The sequence below is a fragment of the Camelina sativa genome, chromosome 16, assembly GCF_000633955.1.
Source record: "Camelina sativa cultivar DH55 chromosome 16, Cs, whole genome shotgun sequence".
NCBI classification, from domain to species: Eukaryota; Viridiplantae; Streptophyta; class Magnoliopsida; order Brassicales; family Brassicaceae; genus Camelina; species Camelina sativa.
This window is the reverse complement of record NC_025700.1, coordinates 15,043,580-15,061,332: the sequence shown is the minus strand read 5'-3', so window position 1 is coordinate 15,061,332 and position 17,753 is coordinate 15,043,580. Positions and strand designations below refer to the sequence as shown.

The window sequence follows — 17,753 nt, the reverse complement described above, 5'->3', positions numbered from 1 at the left end:
AAGAGATTACCTTCTCATTGTAGCATCAACCTTATCCCATGCTTCCTTCTTCTGCAAAATCGTAGTGTCAAACCCGGGGAATATAAAATAATTTTACTTTTTTTTGGGAAAAAAATGTACGAAAGAGCTTCTAATTTAGAAAACACAGCAAGATCAAACATGGATCTATGAGGAAAACAGAAACAAAGAAGAAGCAAAACAGCACTGTATAAAATATCTTGTAGAGGGCAGGTGAAATAGTCAGTCATTGAGGAGGACTCTATAAAATATTCATCTGTTTGAGCACCCTTTCTTCCTCTTCCCGCATTATCTTCTCATGTCAGTATGTCACAATATAAGTAACATGAGAAAGAAGTAGATATATATATATATTCTGTTTTGATCCCCTATAAATTTTGTGTTAGTAAACCTTTTCTTGGTTCGTCACAATGACCAAGGCTTCCTTTAGTTGGGATTGCAGCAATTACACCTCAGCGAAAGTCAAACCGTCAAAATCCTTACCAGTCATTCTCCTAGGAGTGAATAAAAAGGAAAGCTAATATGAACATCGATTCGTGGAAACAAGAAATGAGACAAGTTAATGTATATTTACCTGGTCAAAAGCCATAATCTCTTGAGTTCGCTCTCCGAAGACTAGGTGTAAAAACAATGATGTGAGTAAAAAAACAGAGAAAAATCTAAAAGGTTCATAACTTTGAAAGGATGTATGTGTATATGTAAACGAACCAGTGATTCATCTTCTTTTTTGTGTGGGCATTGTTCATATCTGGAAAGAGATCAAAATGCACGAAAGAAGTAATTCAACACAAGAAAGCCCTAGAATACAGAACCGTTGTTCGTGAAAATGTATGTTATTGTGAGAACTACCTGTTGCTGCTGGATGATCCGCAGAAATCGCAGAGCACTCTCACCTGTTGCTTCTTCACATCTTTTCTCCTATTCTGCGGCTTCATCTTCTCTTCCACAGCCTAATGCAAGTGTCCTCTTTGTGTGTAAGTAAAAAATGCCTTATACCTTTCCATTGTGATACGGAGGAAATCGAATCTGTTTCTCAAGGATATATACGGAGGTAAACATTGATAAATCTATACCTCTTTGCCTTGCCTTCCCATATTTTCCCCTCCTGGTCCCATCATTAGATTATTTACACCATTCAAAGTACCTAGTATCTGAGTTTCAAGTCCGCACAGGTCCTCGTAGGAAGCCATACTCTCAATCTCTCTAACATTCATTCTCCTGTGAAGATGACCAAAGAAAATAAGAGCTATTTGGAGTTTTAGTACGTTTTCCAAACATATTTGGAAAACTAGTACATTCACTATTTATAATTAGTGAAACCCACATTGACCAATATTTCATGCTTTTCCACTCTCTTTTTTGCCATTCAATAATCTGCATATTTACCATTCATGCCATTACTTCCATTTTCTTCCGATTTTTTTATTTTTTTTTCAAATAATTGTTATATATAATCATTTTTTAGAAAGTTTATTAGATAGAAAAAATATAGATTTTTTTCTTTACAATTTGATAGGAATTTTGTTTAATAATTTTTAAATATATTATATATATTTAAAATCCGTACATCTTATTAAGCTGGATGGTTTTAACCGTACTCAAATATTGACGGTGTGTATCTATCCAACATGATGTATGATTTAAACCGTACACAAATATTAATGGACGGTGTGAATCTATCCAATATGCTAGATTGTGTAAACCGTACACAAATATTGTTGGATGGTGTGAATCTATTCAAAATGTTGAATGGTTTAAACCGTACATAAATATTTGCTGGATGGTTTGAATCTATCTAACATGCTGGATGGTTTAAACCGTACACAAATATTGTTAGATTACATCTGTACACCTACTAAATTGTACAAATAAAAAAAATATGAAATATATTTAAAATTATCAAACAAAATGCATATCAAATAATAAAAGAAAAAACATAAATTTTTATGTATCTAAATTTTTAAAAAAAAAAAAATTACAACAATTAGTATTTTAATTACTAGAATTTAGGGTTATGTTTAAAAACAAAAATAAAATAAAAATAAAAATAATAGAGAGAGGGAGGGAGAGAATCGTGTGATGCATCATCACTCACATCTCAAATACAAAACCCCAATTTTTGTAATTTTCTCCTGCTCCCTCTATCCCACCTCTTTCTCTATTACGCAACATCTCTATGTTACAAACTCTATTTTTCCAATTATGAATAGTAACTGTACTAGTTTTACAATTATGTTTGTAAAACGTACTAAAACAAAAACACATCCAAAAAATTAACTCTAATATTTGAAAAAACATAGAGTTCTAATTTGCAGAGCAATAAGATGTAGTAAATATGCTCTAATGAGTAATTATTATTACTCGTTGAAAAGCCACAATCTCTCCAACTTGCTATGCAAGGGTTCCGATTTTCGTCTCTCGAATTCCCTCTCCATTCTCAGCTGCAAAAAAACAAGAGCATGCATTTTTAAATACACAATCTCTGAGGCAAGAAGAAGAGAGAGTCTAATAATAAAAAGAAAAAAGCAAAAAGCAAGATATCATAACGTAAGATTGTAAAAAAAGATCTCTCACAGAGTCTGAAAGATAAAAGGATTCAAGATATTACCTGTTCTTAGAGGGAGCCGAAACCCCTCTCCCCGTACCCCACGAAACCCCTCTCCTTGCACCATCATTCTCATCCTTTGCTTCCTTCTTCTGCAAGAATCATAGGGTTTGCGATTTATGTCAAGTAACTAAATGCAGGGGAAAGCTAACTTTTTACCTGTTTGAGCAGCCTTTCATCTTCTTCTAGCTTTATCTTGTTCTGAAATATATAGTCATACAAGATAGGTTTTGAGAATCACTAGCATTTTACAATAACAGAAAAGGAAGTAAATTCATTCTTCCCACACCACCCCTTAATGAACAAGTTTCCTCACCATTTTGTCCACCACAATGACCCTGACATCTTTGAGACGACTTTTAAGTGCTTCCAGCTCAGTGTAACTCACATCGTCGTCTAAACCACTCATTCTCCTGAAAAATAAAATATATATATATATGAATGAAGAACATTCAAAGTTCATGTGAAACCTGAAGGAATCTGAAATGTAGTAAACGAGGCATATATACATACCTGAGCAGGTTTCGTAATCTCATGACTTCTTTCCGAAGCTGCAAGCAACCAAGAACATAGATATATAGAAGCATATATATATATATATATATATAGAAATCCATCTGATGATAAATTGTGTTACAAAAATAAGATACAATGGAAGTGATATATACATACCTCTGCTGCTTCATTGTCTTCTTGATCCTCTTCAGAACCACATCCATATCTACAAGAAAGAACAGGTTAAGGCGGAGGATACATAAAAAAACCCTAATCCAGAAACCTATCCGTATTGAAGCATTCTCTGTATCAATCCTAATCATGCTGCAGCACTTTCTCTCGGATTCGGATTTCGAGATCCAACAATATCCCTTAATCCAGAAACCATCTGAATCGTATGTTTGTGGTATTGCCATATCCCAATCAATGTTACCTAATAAGACCTAATTCCAACGAAACTACAAAACCCTAGAAAATAGATTTCTTGTTCGACAAAATGTTACCTGTTGCTGGACAATTCGCAAAAATTGCAGGGCAGTCTCGTCTTCTCCTCCGTGACATCATCTCTGCGCCTCCTACTCTGCAGCCTCGCTTCCACCATATCTATCTTTTGTGTAATCAATCGGATCCAACGAAATGAGTGAGAGACGTTAAGAGCACATGATTTACTAGTGTGTTTTGCCCTATCTACAATTGCATCCCTCCGATTGTATAAAACGTGTTTTTGAGAGTAGATCCCTAGAAGCATCACAAACTCAGTTCTGTAATATTATCGTCATCATCACTATAACAAATTGCTCTCTAGTCGGATATGACTGACCTGACGATATTATATTGTAGGAAGCCTTATGAGTGAGCTTACTACGAAAAAGTTTGACTGGTCTCAACCAATCAAAGATCATGTGACGCACATGTCTAACTTGGCATCAAAATTATCGACTTTGGGAATGGAAGTTCATGACTCATGAGCCATTCTTGATCCAATTCATTCATGAACTCCGTACCTCTTGAGTGTAGCCAGTTCCAGTCCCAGGTGAACTACAACACCATTAAGGATAAGATATGCAGCTGAATCTTTAAGAGAGATGCATGCTGCTAGATACATATATATGGTTATGTGGCGAATGGGTTTATGTGGTTATGTCAGAATGATACAATCTTGTGGTTTGAGTTATTTTTAAATGATTAACTGGTTCATTTCTCAACTTCCAAGTGGGAGTAGAAACCAATGATTCATGATGTATATTATTCATTGTAGTTGACTCTGCTTACTGTGTGCTTGAATGATTACTACTTTGTGTATTGGTGAGTTTTGCTTTGAGATAGAACCAAGTAAACGGATTTATGAATGAATAACTTTACCATTTTCATCAAATGATATTTTGAGATCTAACCTGTTGCTGCAGAAATCGCAGAGCACTCTCACCTGATATACTTCTTCACATCTCTTCGCCTCCTCTGCCACATTATTAATTCGCATCTCTTTTTACTGTAGTTTGAAAAGTTTCAAGTTTGTCTCAAGTGTGTCTTCTCTGGTTTGACTCTACTACGTAATGATACTAAAAGTTTAATACTTGCGTTCTCCTGAGCTTTCTATATGCTGAAGCAAATAAAATTGCAGATCTGAATTGAAGATTTAGTCCTGAGAAGATTCCTTAAAGTTGAGTTTTTTTTTTTTTTTAAAACAAAACAAGAAGTCTTGATAGGCCATATAATGTGAGTGGTGAAAGAATATTAAAATGTCTACATCTATAGACTTCTTTGGAACCTGTTGTGGTGGTGCGTCTCATACGGACACAAAAGTCTTTTTTGATCAAACAGAGTTGAAAACTTTAAAGGCGATAATGCCATCACTTTGGTCTAACGAGTCCGATGGGTTACGAGAACATCTTGTGGACGTTGTTGTGTCGTCCGGTTCAGAAGAACCAAAGATTCGTGTACATGATCTGACCCGAGTCGCCGATGATGGATCTCGGATCTTGAAAGGAGTGAGTATTGATATACCAAAAGGGGTATGATCGTTGGTGTGATTGGACCTAGTGGAAGTGGGAAGTCAACTTTTTTGAGATCTCTGAATCGTCTTTGGGAACCACCGGAGTCAACTGTTTTCTTGGACGGTGAAGATATAACCAAGGTTGATGTCATCACTCTTCGTCGTAGAGTTGGAATGCTTTTCCAGCTTCCTGTTCTCTTTCAAGGTAATATCAAGATTTTGGAATTAGATTAGTTTAATAGTTTCCGTAGGTTTTTGTTGATGTCTGGTTTGGTCACAGGGACTGTTGCGGATAATGTGAGATATGGTCCGAATTTGAGAGGGGAGAAGTTAAATGACAAAGAGGTTTATAAGCTGTTAAGTCTTGCTGATCTTGATGCTTCTTTTGCTAAGAAGACTGGTGCAGAGTTATCTGTGGGTCAAGCTCAACGAGTAGCACTTGCAAGGACTCTAGCCAACGAGCCTGAGGTGTTGTTGTTGGATGAACCAACAAGCGCTTTGGATCCGATTTCGACAGAGAACATTGAGGATGTTATAGTGAGACTGAAGAAGCAGAGAGGGATTACGACTGTGATTGTGTCTCATAGTATCAAGCAGATTCAGAAAGTTGCTGATGTCGTTTGCCTTGTTGTTGATGGTGAGATTGTTGAAGTTCTTAAACCAAGTGAGCTTTCGCATGCTAAGCATCCAATGGCTCAGAAGTTTCTTCAACTCAGTAACTGAGACCAATTTCTAATTGTCCTGCAGGTCATTTGCTACTTTTCTTTTTCTTGAATGTTAATAATCTCTTTTGAGAGAGGGCAAATGCTGTCTGAATGTAACAACACCTTTTCTGGTTTATGTCTTTTTTTTTTTTTATCTTTTCTTTAGTAAATGAAAGCATTTATATATCTATGAACAGCAAACCTATCAAAAGAATTGAGTTGAGAAGCAAATTGAAAAACTTGATTCGTTGAGATCTGCATCAGCCGAGCTTAACAGGAACAACAGCAGGATCTTTAGGTGAAGAAGGATCAAGTTGGATGATCTCCTTTCTTCCTTCTCCTCCATTCTCAGTTCTCTCTTTAACCGCCTTTGTCACTGCACCAAACGCGTTTGAAAACCACGAAGCTCCACTTGACACATAAGGGTTCGCCATTAAAGCCGTTCTTGCGCTGATTGCTGTCTCTTCAGCAGCTGCTAAAGCAGATTTGGTAATCTCCCTCACTTGATAACGCTCGTCGATATCTCTCAACTTCTCATTCACCACAGTTGTACCTATGCTTAGCTTCTCGCTCAGACCCATCTTATCGTCAAGAGAGGCAATGGTAGCTGAAGCGTTTGAGATCAAATTGTGTCTGTCGTCAAATGCTTTGGCTTTCTCCATGGCATCTTTTCCAAGAGCATAACCCCTTCCCACCATGATGTTCACCACATCTTCAGCTTTCTTGACAGAGAAACCGTTAAACGAATGTTCCTGCTACCAAAGAAGAAAGACAAGATTATAAAAAAAACTCGTAGAGTAACCAATCAATAAAGAAGCAAAAGAGTTGTCTACCGATTCAAGTGCAAGGGCTTCAGGTGGCAGCTCGTAGTTCACAGCAGGAGTAATACTAACACGATGATCTGCAATGACAGCTCCCTGGAGGAAATATAAGACACATTATATATTATACCCCCCTCCAAAATGATGCATAAGGGAAAAAGCAAAAGTAGAATAAGAAATAATACCGTTAAGAGCATTGCAGTTTCTGCACCTTGTGGATCCTTAAAAGTAACGTAAGCAACCTGAGATTCTTGTGTCTCACTGTGTGATTTAAAGAAAACATTAGACATTGGCAAAGAGTCATCTTTTAAAAAAAAACAATGAGATAAATAACAAGATGTTTACAGAACCTTCGGATCTCGACGAATTGAATGTCACCAGAGAAAGAAAAGAACTCTTTGATATCTTTCTTAGTTACAAGAAGTGAAACATTACTAATCTTGACAGTTTTCACCTGCACCAACCAAACAACAAAAAAAGTACCCAAAACAAAAACTGAAATCAATCAAAGAAGCTTTTGTGGCAATGACAACATAGTGAAGATTGAAACAAAATGTTGGTGTTCTTCTTACACCGGAGACAGTTGACTGTGAATCCATAAGAATGTTGTGATGAGTTTGATCCGAATCAATGAAAGCATCCTGCAATGTAACGGGAGGGAGATCAATAATACACTTTCCAATTAACATCTGGGGAATAGGATCTGGAAAAGTGTAGAGATTTCAAAAAAGTTGAACTTTTTTCCTCTTTTTTTTGTTTGGTTCATAACACAAACACAACACAGTAAAGAGAGAGAGAGAGAGAGAGAGAGAGAGAGAGATCTCAGACTTCATCATATAATCAAAACCACAAAATCTTAGCAAGAGATATCTATAGTTCTCAGTAGCAAACGCATGAAACACTCCAATTTAGATCTCAAATCAGCGAAGAAGAAGAAGAAGAAAAAGGTCAAAAGCAAAGACGAATCTAAAGAACGCACAAAGATGGAATCGAGACTGCTTACCGTAACCGACATTGTCTAAAATGAGAGATTCTCTGAAGAAATCGTAAAAGAGAGAATTAGGGATTGTTCAATATTCAAAGTCCTTTTTGAGTCTCTCCACAGTGACAAAATTATTTATTACGTTTTTTTCTTCTTTTTTTTGGGTTCTCTTTTGTTTAAAAAATTTCACAACCTCAAAATCAAAATATTTGTCATGTGAACAAAGTTTTGAAAATGTGATGACTATTTTTATTGTCTTAAGAAATAAAACAAAAAAGGAAGAAGAAAGAGTACAAAAAAAGTGTATTTTGGCTATTTGTCTTTGTGATCAAATTGTACCATGAGGTCTCTCTTTCTTTTGTACACATATATATATGACTAAACCCACAACAAAATCGCTTCATGGAATTATATTAAGGGACCATGTGTAATGATGAGATCACAGAGATGATCCCAAACAGAATTGTAAATTGGATCCGACGGTTGCTCCTTTTGTTTCAAACTTTCATCCGCTGATGAGATGTTTCTTCACTCCAAGTTGTGTTTTCTTTCTAAGGAAGAGTGGGCCTAATCATTGTGTAGATGGGATGAGTTTCTTCTTCGGCATCTATTAATGTACCAAGTTGCATGTTTCCTTAGTCCCATGCCTATGAGAACTTTGAGGCTTGTCAGCATTATATATGTTATGATAAATAAGATAACCATCCACAACATTCTCCATGGGAGAGGACTGTACGGCAAGTGTGCTGCGTATACTGGAGTCAGTACCCGGATCACCTGAGGCCCAAAACACACTCATATCATTCCGCGCTTCTTCTTTTTACTTGTCAGAATGTGTATTTATTTATGTCAAAGGGAAAGAGAAATATATACCACACAAGCGGGTGCAAGGGGAACGAAGGTGAGATTTGTCTTTCTATCTTCCGGGCGAATATTTAGAGTCTGACAAACAAGACAAGGATAAGTGGACGTAAGAAAATAGAATACTCAACGCAGCAATGGAACTTTATAAATGCTCTATCATCCATACCTGCTCGCAGAGAGCTTGAAGAAACTCAGAGTACGCTATAGGTTTGATGTCATTGAACTTGGCAAGAAACGAATGCTTGATGATGTCTATCATCATCTCACAGAAGAAGACCGTCGTAGCATTCTGCAGAAGTCCAAGTTAATTTAAAACTACCAGAAACTATGTACAAAATATTAAAACTACCAGAAACTATGTACACTTACGTAGATAAAGTTTCCAAACCATGGACCTTCAGATTCAAGAATATTTTGAGCCAAAACAGACACCAAGAAGGCTGCTATGTGGAATCTCTCTATTGAATCTGGTAGAGAAATTGCAAAGGGAAACCAGAACATACCAATCAGAAACCAAAGGTAATAGCTGCAATTACAGTCTCAATCAGACCCCATCTTGAAAGGTGATTCAAAAATTATAAGAACTAAATCAGGGCAATTGGAGACATAGTATTCAAGACATAAAATTCTACAAAAGAGCATGGAGTAAAAGCTTTACCCGCATATACTAGACCATGAATGTTGTCCTTGCTGAAACGCTTAAAGACACTGCTTTTGATTTCAGCGAAGTTATTTGACACCAGGAGAGCCAACAAGGCATTGTTGTGAGCAACAATACACGTTGACAGCGTAATTGCCTGAGCTAATAAAACGAATGAATGGAGAAGTGAACACAGTTAAGGAGACAACAGATATAAAGATTTGGAAGTAGCTAACAGAAATTAAACTAGCAATCACATTGTAAGGATATTTGAGGCAGCCATAGTTAATGCTAGGTCAGAAACAAATCTCCAAGTCGAAAATCTCAGTTTCTCAGGAGGGGAAATCGCCACTCCCTTTGCAGAACTAAATAGGGCCCCAAATACATCTCCACAGAAACTTTGACAAAGTCTATCAAATATCTGAAACACAACTTTTATGTCAATACCAGTTGGTTTAGTAGAAAGTAAAAACTGGACGGAAAAGTGTGCAGTGAAAGCACAAATATTACCAACTAAATCATGTAGAGATGCAAGGAAGAAAAGTGAAATGGACAAGAAAATTTAGAGCAGGAAACACAATCTAAAAGGGAGTTTATTTACATTACCTCTAAGATATTATAAACCACATATAGTTTTATAGTACTTTGACCACGAATCATGTGGTAAATAAGACTGATATCTGCGTAAAAGTAAAAAAAGAGTCATGATAAGCAAAAAAAAAGAAACACATAAGAGGACCGTTTGAAAATTCATTTTCTCATCACTTTGATGCGATTAAAAGACAAATCCATTCTTTCAAAAGAAGCGCTGAGATTATCCATCTAACAATTAACAGATTAAGTAATGCCCTATGCAACCCTTTGTACCACTTCAGATGTTTTCATAGATTAAACATAAAATATATTACAAGCTTAAGCAAGTCAAGAGATTTGTATTGCACCTGTTCTCCCGAGAAGAATGGTACCAGAAGCCAAAACTAGAAAACAAGCAAGATCAGACAGCTCCGATGAAGAGGGCCTCCTGAACTGCCTGCCACAAATATCATAAAGTTACGTCCTCACAACGGGAAAAGCAGAATCATGTGAATAGAGAAAAGTATGATCAAGGCATATTCCACTTTCATCAAGATGCACAATGTGGTGACAAAGTCTAAGAGCAATATTAAGTGTGTTAATGTCAAAGAAGAATCTAAAAATGACTCACCTTTTCTTAAAAGCATCCCATAATATCAGCAGGACTCGTATTGGCATGACTGTCAACAATGACAGAAATGAGTTGACGCAGACAAAAAAGCCAGTATCTATAAGCTGCATTAAAATTCTTTACAATGTGAAAAACCTCTGTGTAAATCACAAAAACAGAAGCATACATATACATATACACTGAACTCTAATTTAAGTAGCCCCCTTCACAACTACATAACAGGTGGATTCCCATTGTCACTCATACAAACTTATCAACAGAGATACACAACCAACACACCTAGCTAAACTACGAATGTTCATTCTATAAGAGAAGGGAATAGCCGGTTTTACCACTTCACATCGCCAAGGCAAGCGAAAGATCGTATCATATATCCTTTCTCGTTCAATATCATTCCCAGGAGTCGTTGTGCTCCGCAATGATATCCCACCATAAATTTCCTCCACAAAGTAAGCCATAGGTGACCTCGTCTCAGCGGAAAGATCTGAAGACAAACAGATACTAGACATTATAATACAGAAAAATATATAGTGCAAACCAAGTTAAAATAGAGAAAATACAAAAGTTGGGAACTTTACAATCAGGATCATCCGCCACAAGCTGTTTCCAATCCAAAGAGGCTTCAGTATCTAACCTCCTCACAACATTCCCATTGATCTCACTTCTTGGAAACTGATGCTGCACTTCTTGAAACGGTTGATTCTCAGAAGAAGAGCTTAGCTCCGCACTAGTCTCCTCCATATATAACTTACTCATAGTATCACTCCATCGTTCATCGTTACTCCCATCAATACTCCCATTAACATTCCTCTGTCTCAACTCACCAAAATTGAACCCATTGTGATGTACAGTTTGCCCATCTAATAGCGTCACAACGCAGCCACCACCACTACTACTACCACCACTGCCACCACCATAGTAACTCAATCTGTTCTCAAACATCGTTGTAGTCTCTCCAAAATCATTACTTGAACCCTCCACGATCGTTGTTGAATGAGAATCTCCATTCTCTGGAATAGTCTCGACTTTGTTCTTCTTCTTCTTCGTCTTCTTCTTCGATCTCTTTCGTTTTGGTGATTCAACAGCTTCGTTTCGGGTAATCGGATCTGAGCTAGATCGGCGAATTGATGATTGAAGTGTATCATCATCACCACCACCATCATCATCACCATTCTCAAAGGAGTTGCTTCGGCTGAGAATCTCAAATGACAGGTTCCTCCTGGAGGATCTAATCGTCATTTTTGGATTATACAAGGATGAAGAACACAATGAAGAAACGAAGCTAAAACATTAAAAAATTAAAAGAAACCTAAAAAGACACAAAATTTTGGATTTTTACGAAACCGAAAAAAACCAGAGAGACAGAGGAGGAAGGATAGGTGATTGTGTACTCGTCGAGACACACAAAACGCTGTTTTGGAAAACGGCGTTTAGATGATTGACATCCGTCGTAACGCGATTAAGAGACTCTGACAAAGCAGGCCAATTATATTCTGACACGTCTTGATTTTAACCGCTTAAACAATGACCCAAAAAAAAATCGAGTTTCAATTATAAAATGTTTTTTGTAAAGTCGTCTTTCATCTAAAAGATTTTTATATTATTTGCCAAAAAACAAAAACAAAAAAGTCTCAACCATGTTATTTTTTGTAGCAAGACGCCTTAAGCTATAAGCATCTATGAGGATTTGCTCCGGTGATAATAATAATAATATTCCGAGAGCCTACTTCAAAAGGTTACATAACAAAAGGTTGAGGCTGATATGTTCAAAAATCCAGCTTCTGGTTCATTGCAGCAATGCAGGTGCAGGAGCTATTCATTAGAAGCAAGTAAGCTCATCTGCTCAGTCATAATATCAAGATTCCTAGACCTTTCTGGAGTAAGCTGTCCATATTCAAAGTCATCTGATTTCTCCATCTCTTCTGATATCAGCTCGAGCAGCCGGCTCTTGTCTGATTCCATCTCCTCCAATGTATCGTCATCTTTTCCCTTTCTTCAAACTGTTCTCCTGCTGCTTCTTTGTCTTCTTCTTTGAAGGGCTCAGCAACAAAAGCTTTTCCCATGCTCCATCATCGTATAGATCAGGTATGATCAATGGCACGTGGTTTTCATCTAAGCAGAACTTCATCATATCGGCGTTTCTCAAGAAATCATTCAGGTCGTTCGAGCTTGACTTCGATGCTCCGTTGTCTGATGGTGGCTGGTATGTGACTAAAGGAAGACCATATGAGTTTGAGTCTCCTTCATCAGTCACTTCTTCAACAATCGTTGCACCTTCCCCTGCCTTACGCCAACTGTTTTTCTCCTTTGGCTGAAGCAACTGGACTAGTAGACTTGGATTCTTCATAACCATTACCAAAAACGAAAGCATCTCCTGCTGACTCTCTTCCATGCCTTGAACTCTGTCTTTTAAGTTTAACATCTTAGTATCTGTGATCTCCTGGTACTGCCTAACTTTGATCAACTCTTGCGCCAACACCTGCTTATCCCCTTTCAAAATATCAACTTCCTTCCACAATCCACTCTTCTCAAGCTTTCCCTGACCATCATCTGTTGTACTTTTGCTCTCCTGTTTGCTCTGTTCGTTACTTTGAACATTCTTCCTCCTGATAACATTCTTCAGTAAATCCTTTTGACCTTTCACAAACCCGTCATTCGCAAACTCCCAACGATCTGCATCAACTTTTTTAAAACCCTGGAAAACAAAAACCCCCACTTCCAAGAATCAGTCACACATTTAACCAAATAACACTACATAGAGTCTTCAAGATAATGACTAGTACTAGAACAAAAACATCTTTCATCATGCTTCTTATACCCAATTCATCATCTAACCATGAGATTGACACTCTCTAAAAATCAACTTGCTCTACTAAAACCTATCCACACGTTATAGAAGCAGAGGATAACAAAAAAACTGAAACTTTGCTCAACACAACAACAGCAAGTAATCACATCAGTATTGAAAAGAGCCAAATTGTAAAATAAAGATTGAAGAGTGAGAGGAGAAAGACACTAACATAGATATTGAGTTGACGGATAAAGCTAGAGAAATTGCTGTGTTTAAAGTACTTAGGCAAGAGTTGAACAGAGAAGACGGTCGTGTCCAAGATAACGAAGCTATTATCAGCACTTGTACTCCACGAGATTATAGAATCAGTAGAAGAATCATCAACCATCTCGTAACATTTTCTCAAGAACGGCGCAACTGAAGAAGACCCACCACCACCGCCACCGTCGTCTGCCGCCGCCGATTTCACCATAATCTCAAGAGAAATCTCCAAACTTTAGATGAAATCTTGAATTTTGAATTCTGAAATTGAATCTGTTTTGTCGGGAGAAAAGAAAAGGGATAAAGGAAGAGACTATGGGTTGAGGGAAGACGATTGAAACTTGTGCGCTGGGCAAGGGATCGTCGTTTAAGGAAATTTCAAGGAAGAGAGAAAGGAGAAGAAGTCACGGTTTTTAGATATTTGTTTTAAAAAAGTCTTTGGCCCTATTAAATATTTATATTAAATATCCAAAATAAAAACAAACATTTTTTACAAATTAGGTATTTACAATTTTACATGGAAATAAAAATGTTTATAAACCACTAAACCAGTAAAAAAATGTTAATTTGGTAGAAGGATGAAATCAAATCCCAACTACTAATGTTAATCCTATTATATAAACCTTAATTTCCAAGTTACTAATTCATATAATCGCGACATATATTAAGTATATCAATAATATTCTGACATGTGTGAAAAAAATTATTTAATAATAATAGGAAAATTAAAAATTCTAAAAATAAAAAGATTACAATTATTATTTTTGAAAGTATATAAAACCAAAAGTAATCTATTATATCACTAATTCAAATAGAAAAGTTATCAGTTAAATTACTAATACTAATATCAATAGTAAAATATGTGCAATTGATAAGGAAAATATTTATAATTTAATTGTAATTATTATTTATTATAGTCATATAGTAAAAAGAAATTTATACAGAAAAGTGATTAAATTACAAAAAGGGTTAATGTGTTAAAATTAGTGTTTAACATAATATAAAAAATAAGATAATCAAAATAAGAAATTAATGTAATTTTCTTAAGTATTTCAATCGGTGAATGATTTGATAGCGTATTCAGTATTATGTTATTATATAAATGTTGATTTTCAAAGTTAGTAACTCATGTTATCGCTACACATGTCAATTTATACAATTTAAGATTTTACCATGTGTTACACAAAAATTATGTTTTAAAATATATGTACATTATAAGAACTTAAAAATTTAAAAAATTTAATAAATATAAAAATATAGTTCATATATGTATATATGAGATAATACTAATTCTAATTTTAAATTACTAATTCTATAAGAAAAAATGAAGAAAATTATACAATTAATTACTATAATACCATAATTAAATAAATTATACTATTAATTATTAATCCTAAAAGAAAAAGGACTGTAGATCTCACCTTTACATAAACAAATAATTTTATCATAATAACGTCTTTGAATTTTTGATTAATTTACGACAATGTTAATATAGTTTTATTTAAATTTTGGTTCGGTTCAAAATTCGGTCTAGGCTAAAAGTTAGAAATTCTAAATAATGAAAATAAAAATGGTAACCAGATTGTGTTATTAGAATTCCAATCTATAAAATGCATATTGATCTAATTGAAAATATCATTTACTTAAATAACATATCAAATTCATTAAGTATATATATCTATGAACATTTGTCATTTTCGCATGAATAATCTTGTAAATTTTTAGCATCCATTCTATTATGATAGTCATGATTATAAATTAAGAAAATTTCTTAGAAATATGAATTATAATAAAAGTATCGTATTTTTAATAAATTTTTTTAAAAACTATGAAAATGAAAAAAAAAATCTTCATAAGTTAATATTTTATTAGTCAAATCGAGTAGGACCCCATTTTGATTTTCAATATTAGGCCCAATAGAAGTAAGAGCCCCTAGTAATATATCTTAGAGCAAGGCCAATGTGAGGCTCAAATTTGGAGGTTCATAAACACTGTTTGATTTTTTTATGAATTAATTGTGTAGTGTTTTAAATTCTAAGAACCCTTGATCTCTTAATTAAATTCTATCCTCCAATGGTAGTATATAATTATGAGTCTCTTATTTTGTAAATATTGTTGCCACCTAAATGACACAAATGGGATTACATCAGCTACATTCCAAACACTAAACCAAAACCGAAAAGTGTTCTTTTGTGCTGTTGTTAAGACAAAGGATTTTTTCCTTTGGTTCCTTGTTGGTTTATACGCTTGAGGATGTCAATCTCCTTGGCTTGTATCTACAATTGGTGAAGAAAAAAAAGTTATAAAGATTAGGAAGGACACCAAAAAGATATGTTCTTAATCTACTTTGAGAAGAGAAGAAAAAGCCGACCTCAGATAACCTTTGGCCAGGTAAACATCAAACACTCTTCAGTTAACCGCGACATGGCAAAGTCAGTTGCCTTTGTGGTCCCAAAAATCACAAGAGCCCTGCCTGATTTGGTAAATGCAGTTTAATTTGCTGCCATTGAAATTTAAAAAAAAAACATTATGAGCTAACAAATAGCAAACAGGTAGATGTAAATATACACATGTACAGTAAAACCTCTATAAATTAATAATGTTGGGACTGCAGAAATTTATTAATTTATAGAAGTTTTATTTCATCAATAAATTAATAATTATTAATTTATAGAGACATTATCCATATTTGGTCTTTATAAATTAATAATGTTGGGACTGCAGAAATTTATTAATTTATAGAGGTTTTATTTCATCGATAAATTAATAATTATTAATTTATAAAGACATTATCCATATTTGGTAATTAAAAAAAAACTAAGATTTAGTTGTTATAAAAAATATTTTTATATAATCAGTTAGAAGGAAAATAATAATTCTCATGTTTTGAAGAGAAAACTAAAAGTTTTTGATATAGTAGAAATATTAGAAATGAGGTCTACCAAAAATTAATGTTCATATATATACATATATTTTGATAATTTTATATAATTATTAATATATAATATTGTTGGGACCATATATTTACAAAGGATTTTAAAAAAAATATTATTTTATTATATTATCGAATTATGTCCAAAATTACACTGGTTCCAACTTGGGACTGAAGAAATTTATTAATTTAGAGAGAGTATTAATTTACCGAGTATTAGTTTATAGAGGTTTAATTGTACCACAATGTGGGCTAGACATGAGACTAGAAGGGATCCTCTTAGCATCAACTCCTTAATAGAAAGCATGTCAACAAAGTTCCTAAATAGAACAAAAAGGAAAAGACTAGTGTTATAATTTACAGGCTTTGTAGAATGATTGCTAACTCTGCGTGTCTTTGTAGATGACATTGCATTGCCAACACCAACTAAGAATCAGAAAATGTTGTACTTAAAAACAATTCTCGAAAATATGGCAACACATGTATACACAAAGACAACAGGTTTTCACTAAAAAATTGGCATTGAGTGAGATTCATAGCATGCCCTTACCTTGAATTAAATTGCACCTTTGGATCAACCACAAAAAAAATACCCACATCGGTTTAAAACATCACTTATCAATCATGGTCATCACTTTAAATTGGAAGAACACATAAACACCCAAATCTTTTCTGCTTCCTCCTAATCGAACATTAAAAAGACAACTTCTACCAAAAATATGGATCATATCGGAACACATCCACACCAAGAGCCCAAATTTTCCAACAAACATCAATTAACCCTAAATTGTGATCCTAAATCAAATAAACCCTAATCATAAAACACTAATCGGGATTACAGTCTATTGTACTGAGAAACTTACCCTCTGATTCCAATTGATTCAATTTCTTCAGATTGAGTCGACTCCAAACATAAATCACCGTTTCGAGACTTCGATGGCGAGAGAAAGAGAGAGAGGAAAAGAAATAAAATTAGATCGACCTAAATTTTGTTTCTTTTTTCTATTATTTGTTTGTCTAATAGAACGGCGACACGTATAGCTTCTTAGATCAAATTGGGTATACTATATAAGAGGCTCTCTTATCTTTTTTTTTTCTTCTGATTTTTTTTTTTCCCAAAACACTAACAACCCCTCTATGAACCTCCCGTTTGAGAAAGTCTCAGTAGCTCAACTAATTTGACTAGAAAACCACTATATACTGATGACCAAGTGTACATGACTTCATACTTATAACAAAGACATCTGTCACATCTCGAGCATTTCGCACAACCACAGAGACATCATGGCCAATGAAATACCTGCCAAAAGGATTCTCAAGAGCGAAGCTCTGAAGCAGGTAAAAAGTTTCACGTTGGAATTATAAGTTTTGTTGATAATGAGTAACATTTGGTTTTGTCTGGTTAAAACAGGATCTTTGATTTTTTTTTTTTTTTTTTTTTTC

General features: G+C 34.8%; 3 protein-coding genes and 1 pseudogene across 4 annotated transcripts; 1 reads left to right on the top strand and 3 right to left on the bottom strand.

Moving 5' to 3' along the window:
* Positions 4,878-5,967, top strand: LOC104750630 (annotated as a pseudogene).
* Positions 5,924-7,780, bottom strand: LOC104750631 (binding partner of ACD11 1). Of its 2 annotated transcripts, none has more exons than XM_010472455.2 (6): positions 7,640-7,780; positions 7,209-7,277; positions 6,987-7,090; positions 6,822-6,897; positions 6,649-6,732; positions 5,924-6,570 (listed from the first exon to the last, which is right to left on the bottom strand). In XM_010472455.2, the coding sequence occupies exons 1-6, from the start codon at positions 7,649-7,651 to the stop codon at positions 6,076-6,078; spliced, it is 840 nt and encodes a 279-aa protein (XP_010470757.1). In that variant the 5' UTR covers positions 7,652-7,780; the 3' UTR covers positions 5,924-6,075. The 2 variants fall into 2 exon arrangements, with proteins under 2 accessions (XP_010470757.1, XP_010470758.1); XM_010472456.2 differs by having other exon boundaries at positions 5,924-6,567; positions 7,640-7,769.
* LOC104750628 (protein POLLEN DEFECTIVE IN GUIDANCE 1-like) lies at positions 7,907-11,565 on the bottom strand. The gene is made up of 11 exons (XM_010472452.2): positions 10,905-11,565; positions 10,659-10,810; positions 10,327-10,430; positions 10,064-10,152; positions 9,729-9,802; positions 9,393-9,543; positions 9,141-9,308; positions 8,852-8,949; positions 8,649-8,771; positions 8,492-8,560; positions 7,907-8,395 (listed from the first exon to the last, which is right to left on the bottom strand). Exons 1-11 carry the CDS (start codon positions 11,563-11,565, stop codon positions 8,186-8,188), a joined length of 1,899 nt encoding a protein of 632 aa, XP_010470754.1. The 3' UTR covers positions 7,907-8,185.
* Positions 11,905-13,792, bottom strand: LOC104750627 (heat stress transcription factor A-8-like). Its single transcript, XM_010472451.1, is given in 3 exon segments — positions 11,905-12,318; positions 12,320-13,021; positions 13,347-13,792. Coding segments are annotated over 3 exon segments (1,125 nt in total). The 5' UTR covers positions 13,590-13,792; the 3' UTR covers positions 11,905-12,138.

Coding starts and splice junctions, on each gene's coding strand:
- LOC104750631 (XM_010472455.2), bottom strand. Junction 7,091..7,208: donor CACAGTCAACTGTCTCCGGT/GTAAGAAGAACA, acceptor TGGTTGGTGCAG/GTGAAAACTGTCAAGATTAG. Junction 6,898..6,986: donor CAATTCGTCGAGATCCGAAG/GTTCTGTAAACA, acceptor TAAATCACACAG/TGAGACACAAGAATCTCAGG.
- LOC104750628 (XM_010472452.2), bottom strand. CDS start 11,565: ATGACGATTAGATCCTCCAGGAGGAACCTGTCATTTGAGATTCTCAGC. Junction 10,153..10,326: donor TGGGATGCTTTTAAGAAAAG/GTGAGTCATTTT, acceptor TATTTGTGGCAG/GCAGTTCAGGAGGCCCTCTT. Junction 8,772..8,851: donor GGTTTGGAAACTTTATCTAC/GTAAGTGTACAT, acceptor GGACTTCTGCAG/AATGCTACGACGGTCTTCTT.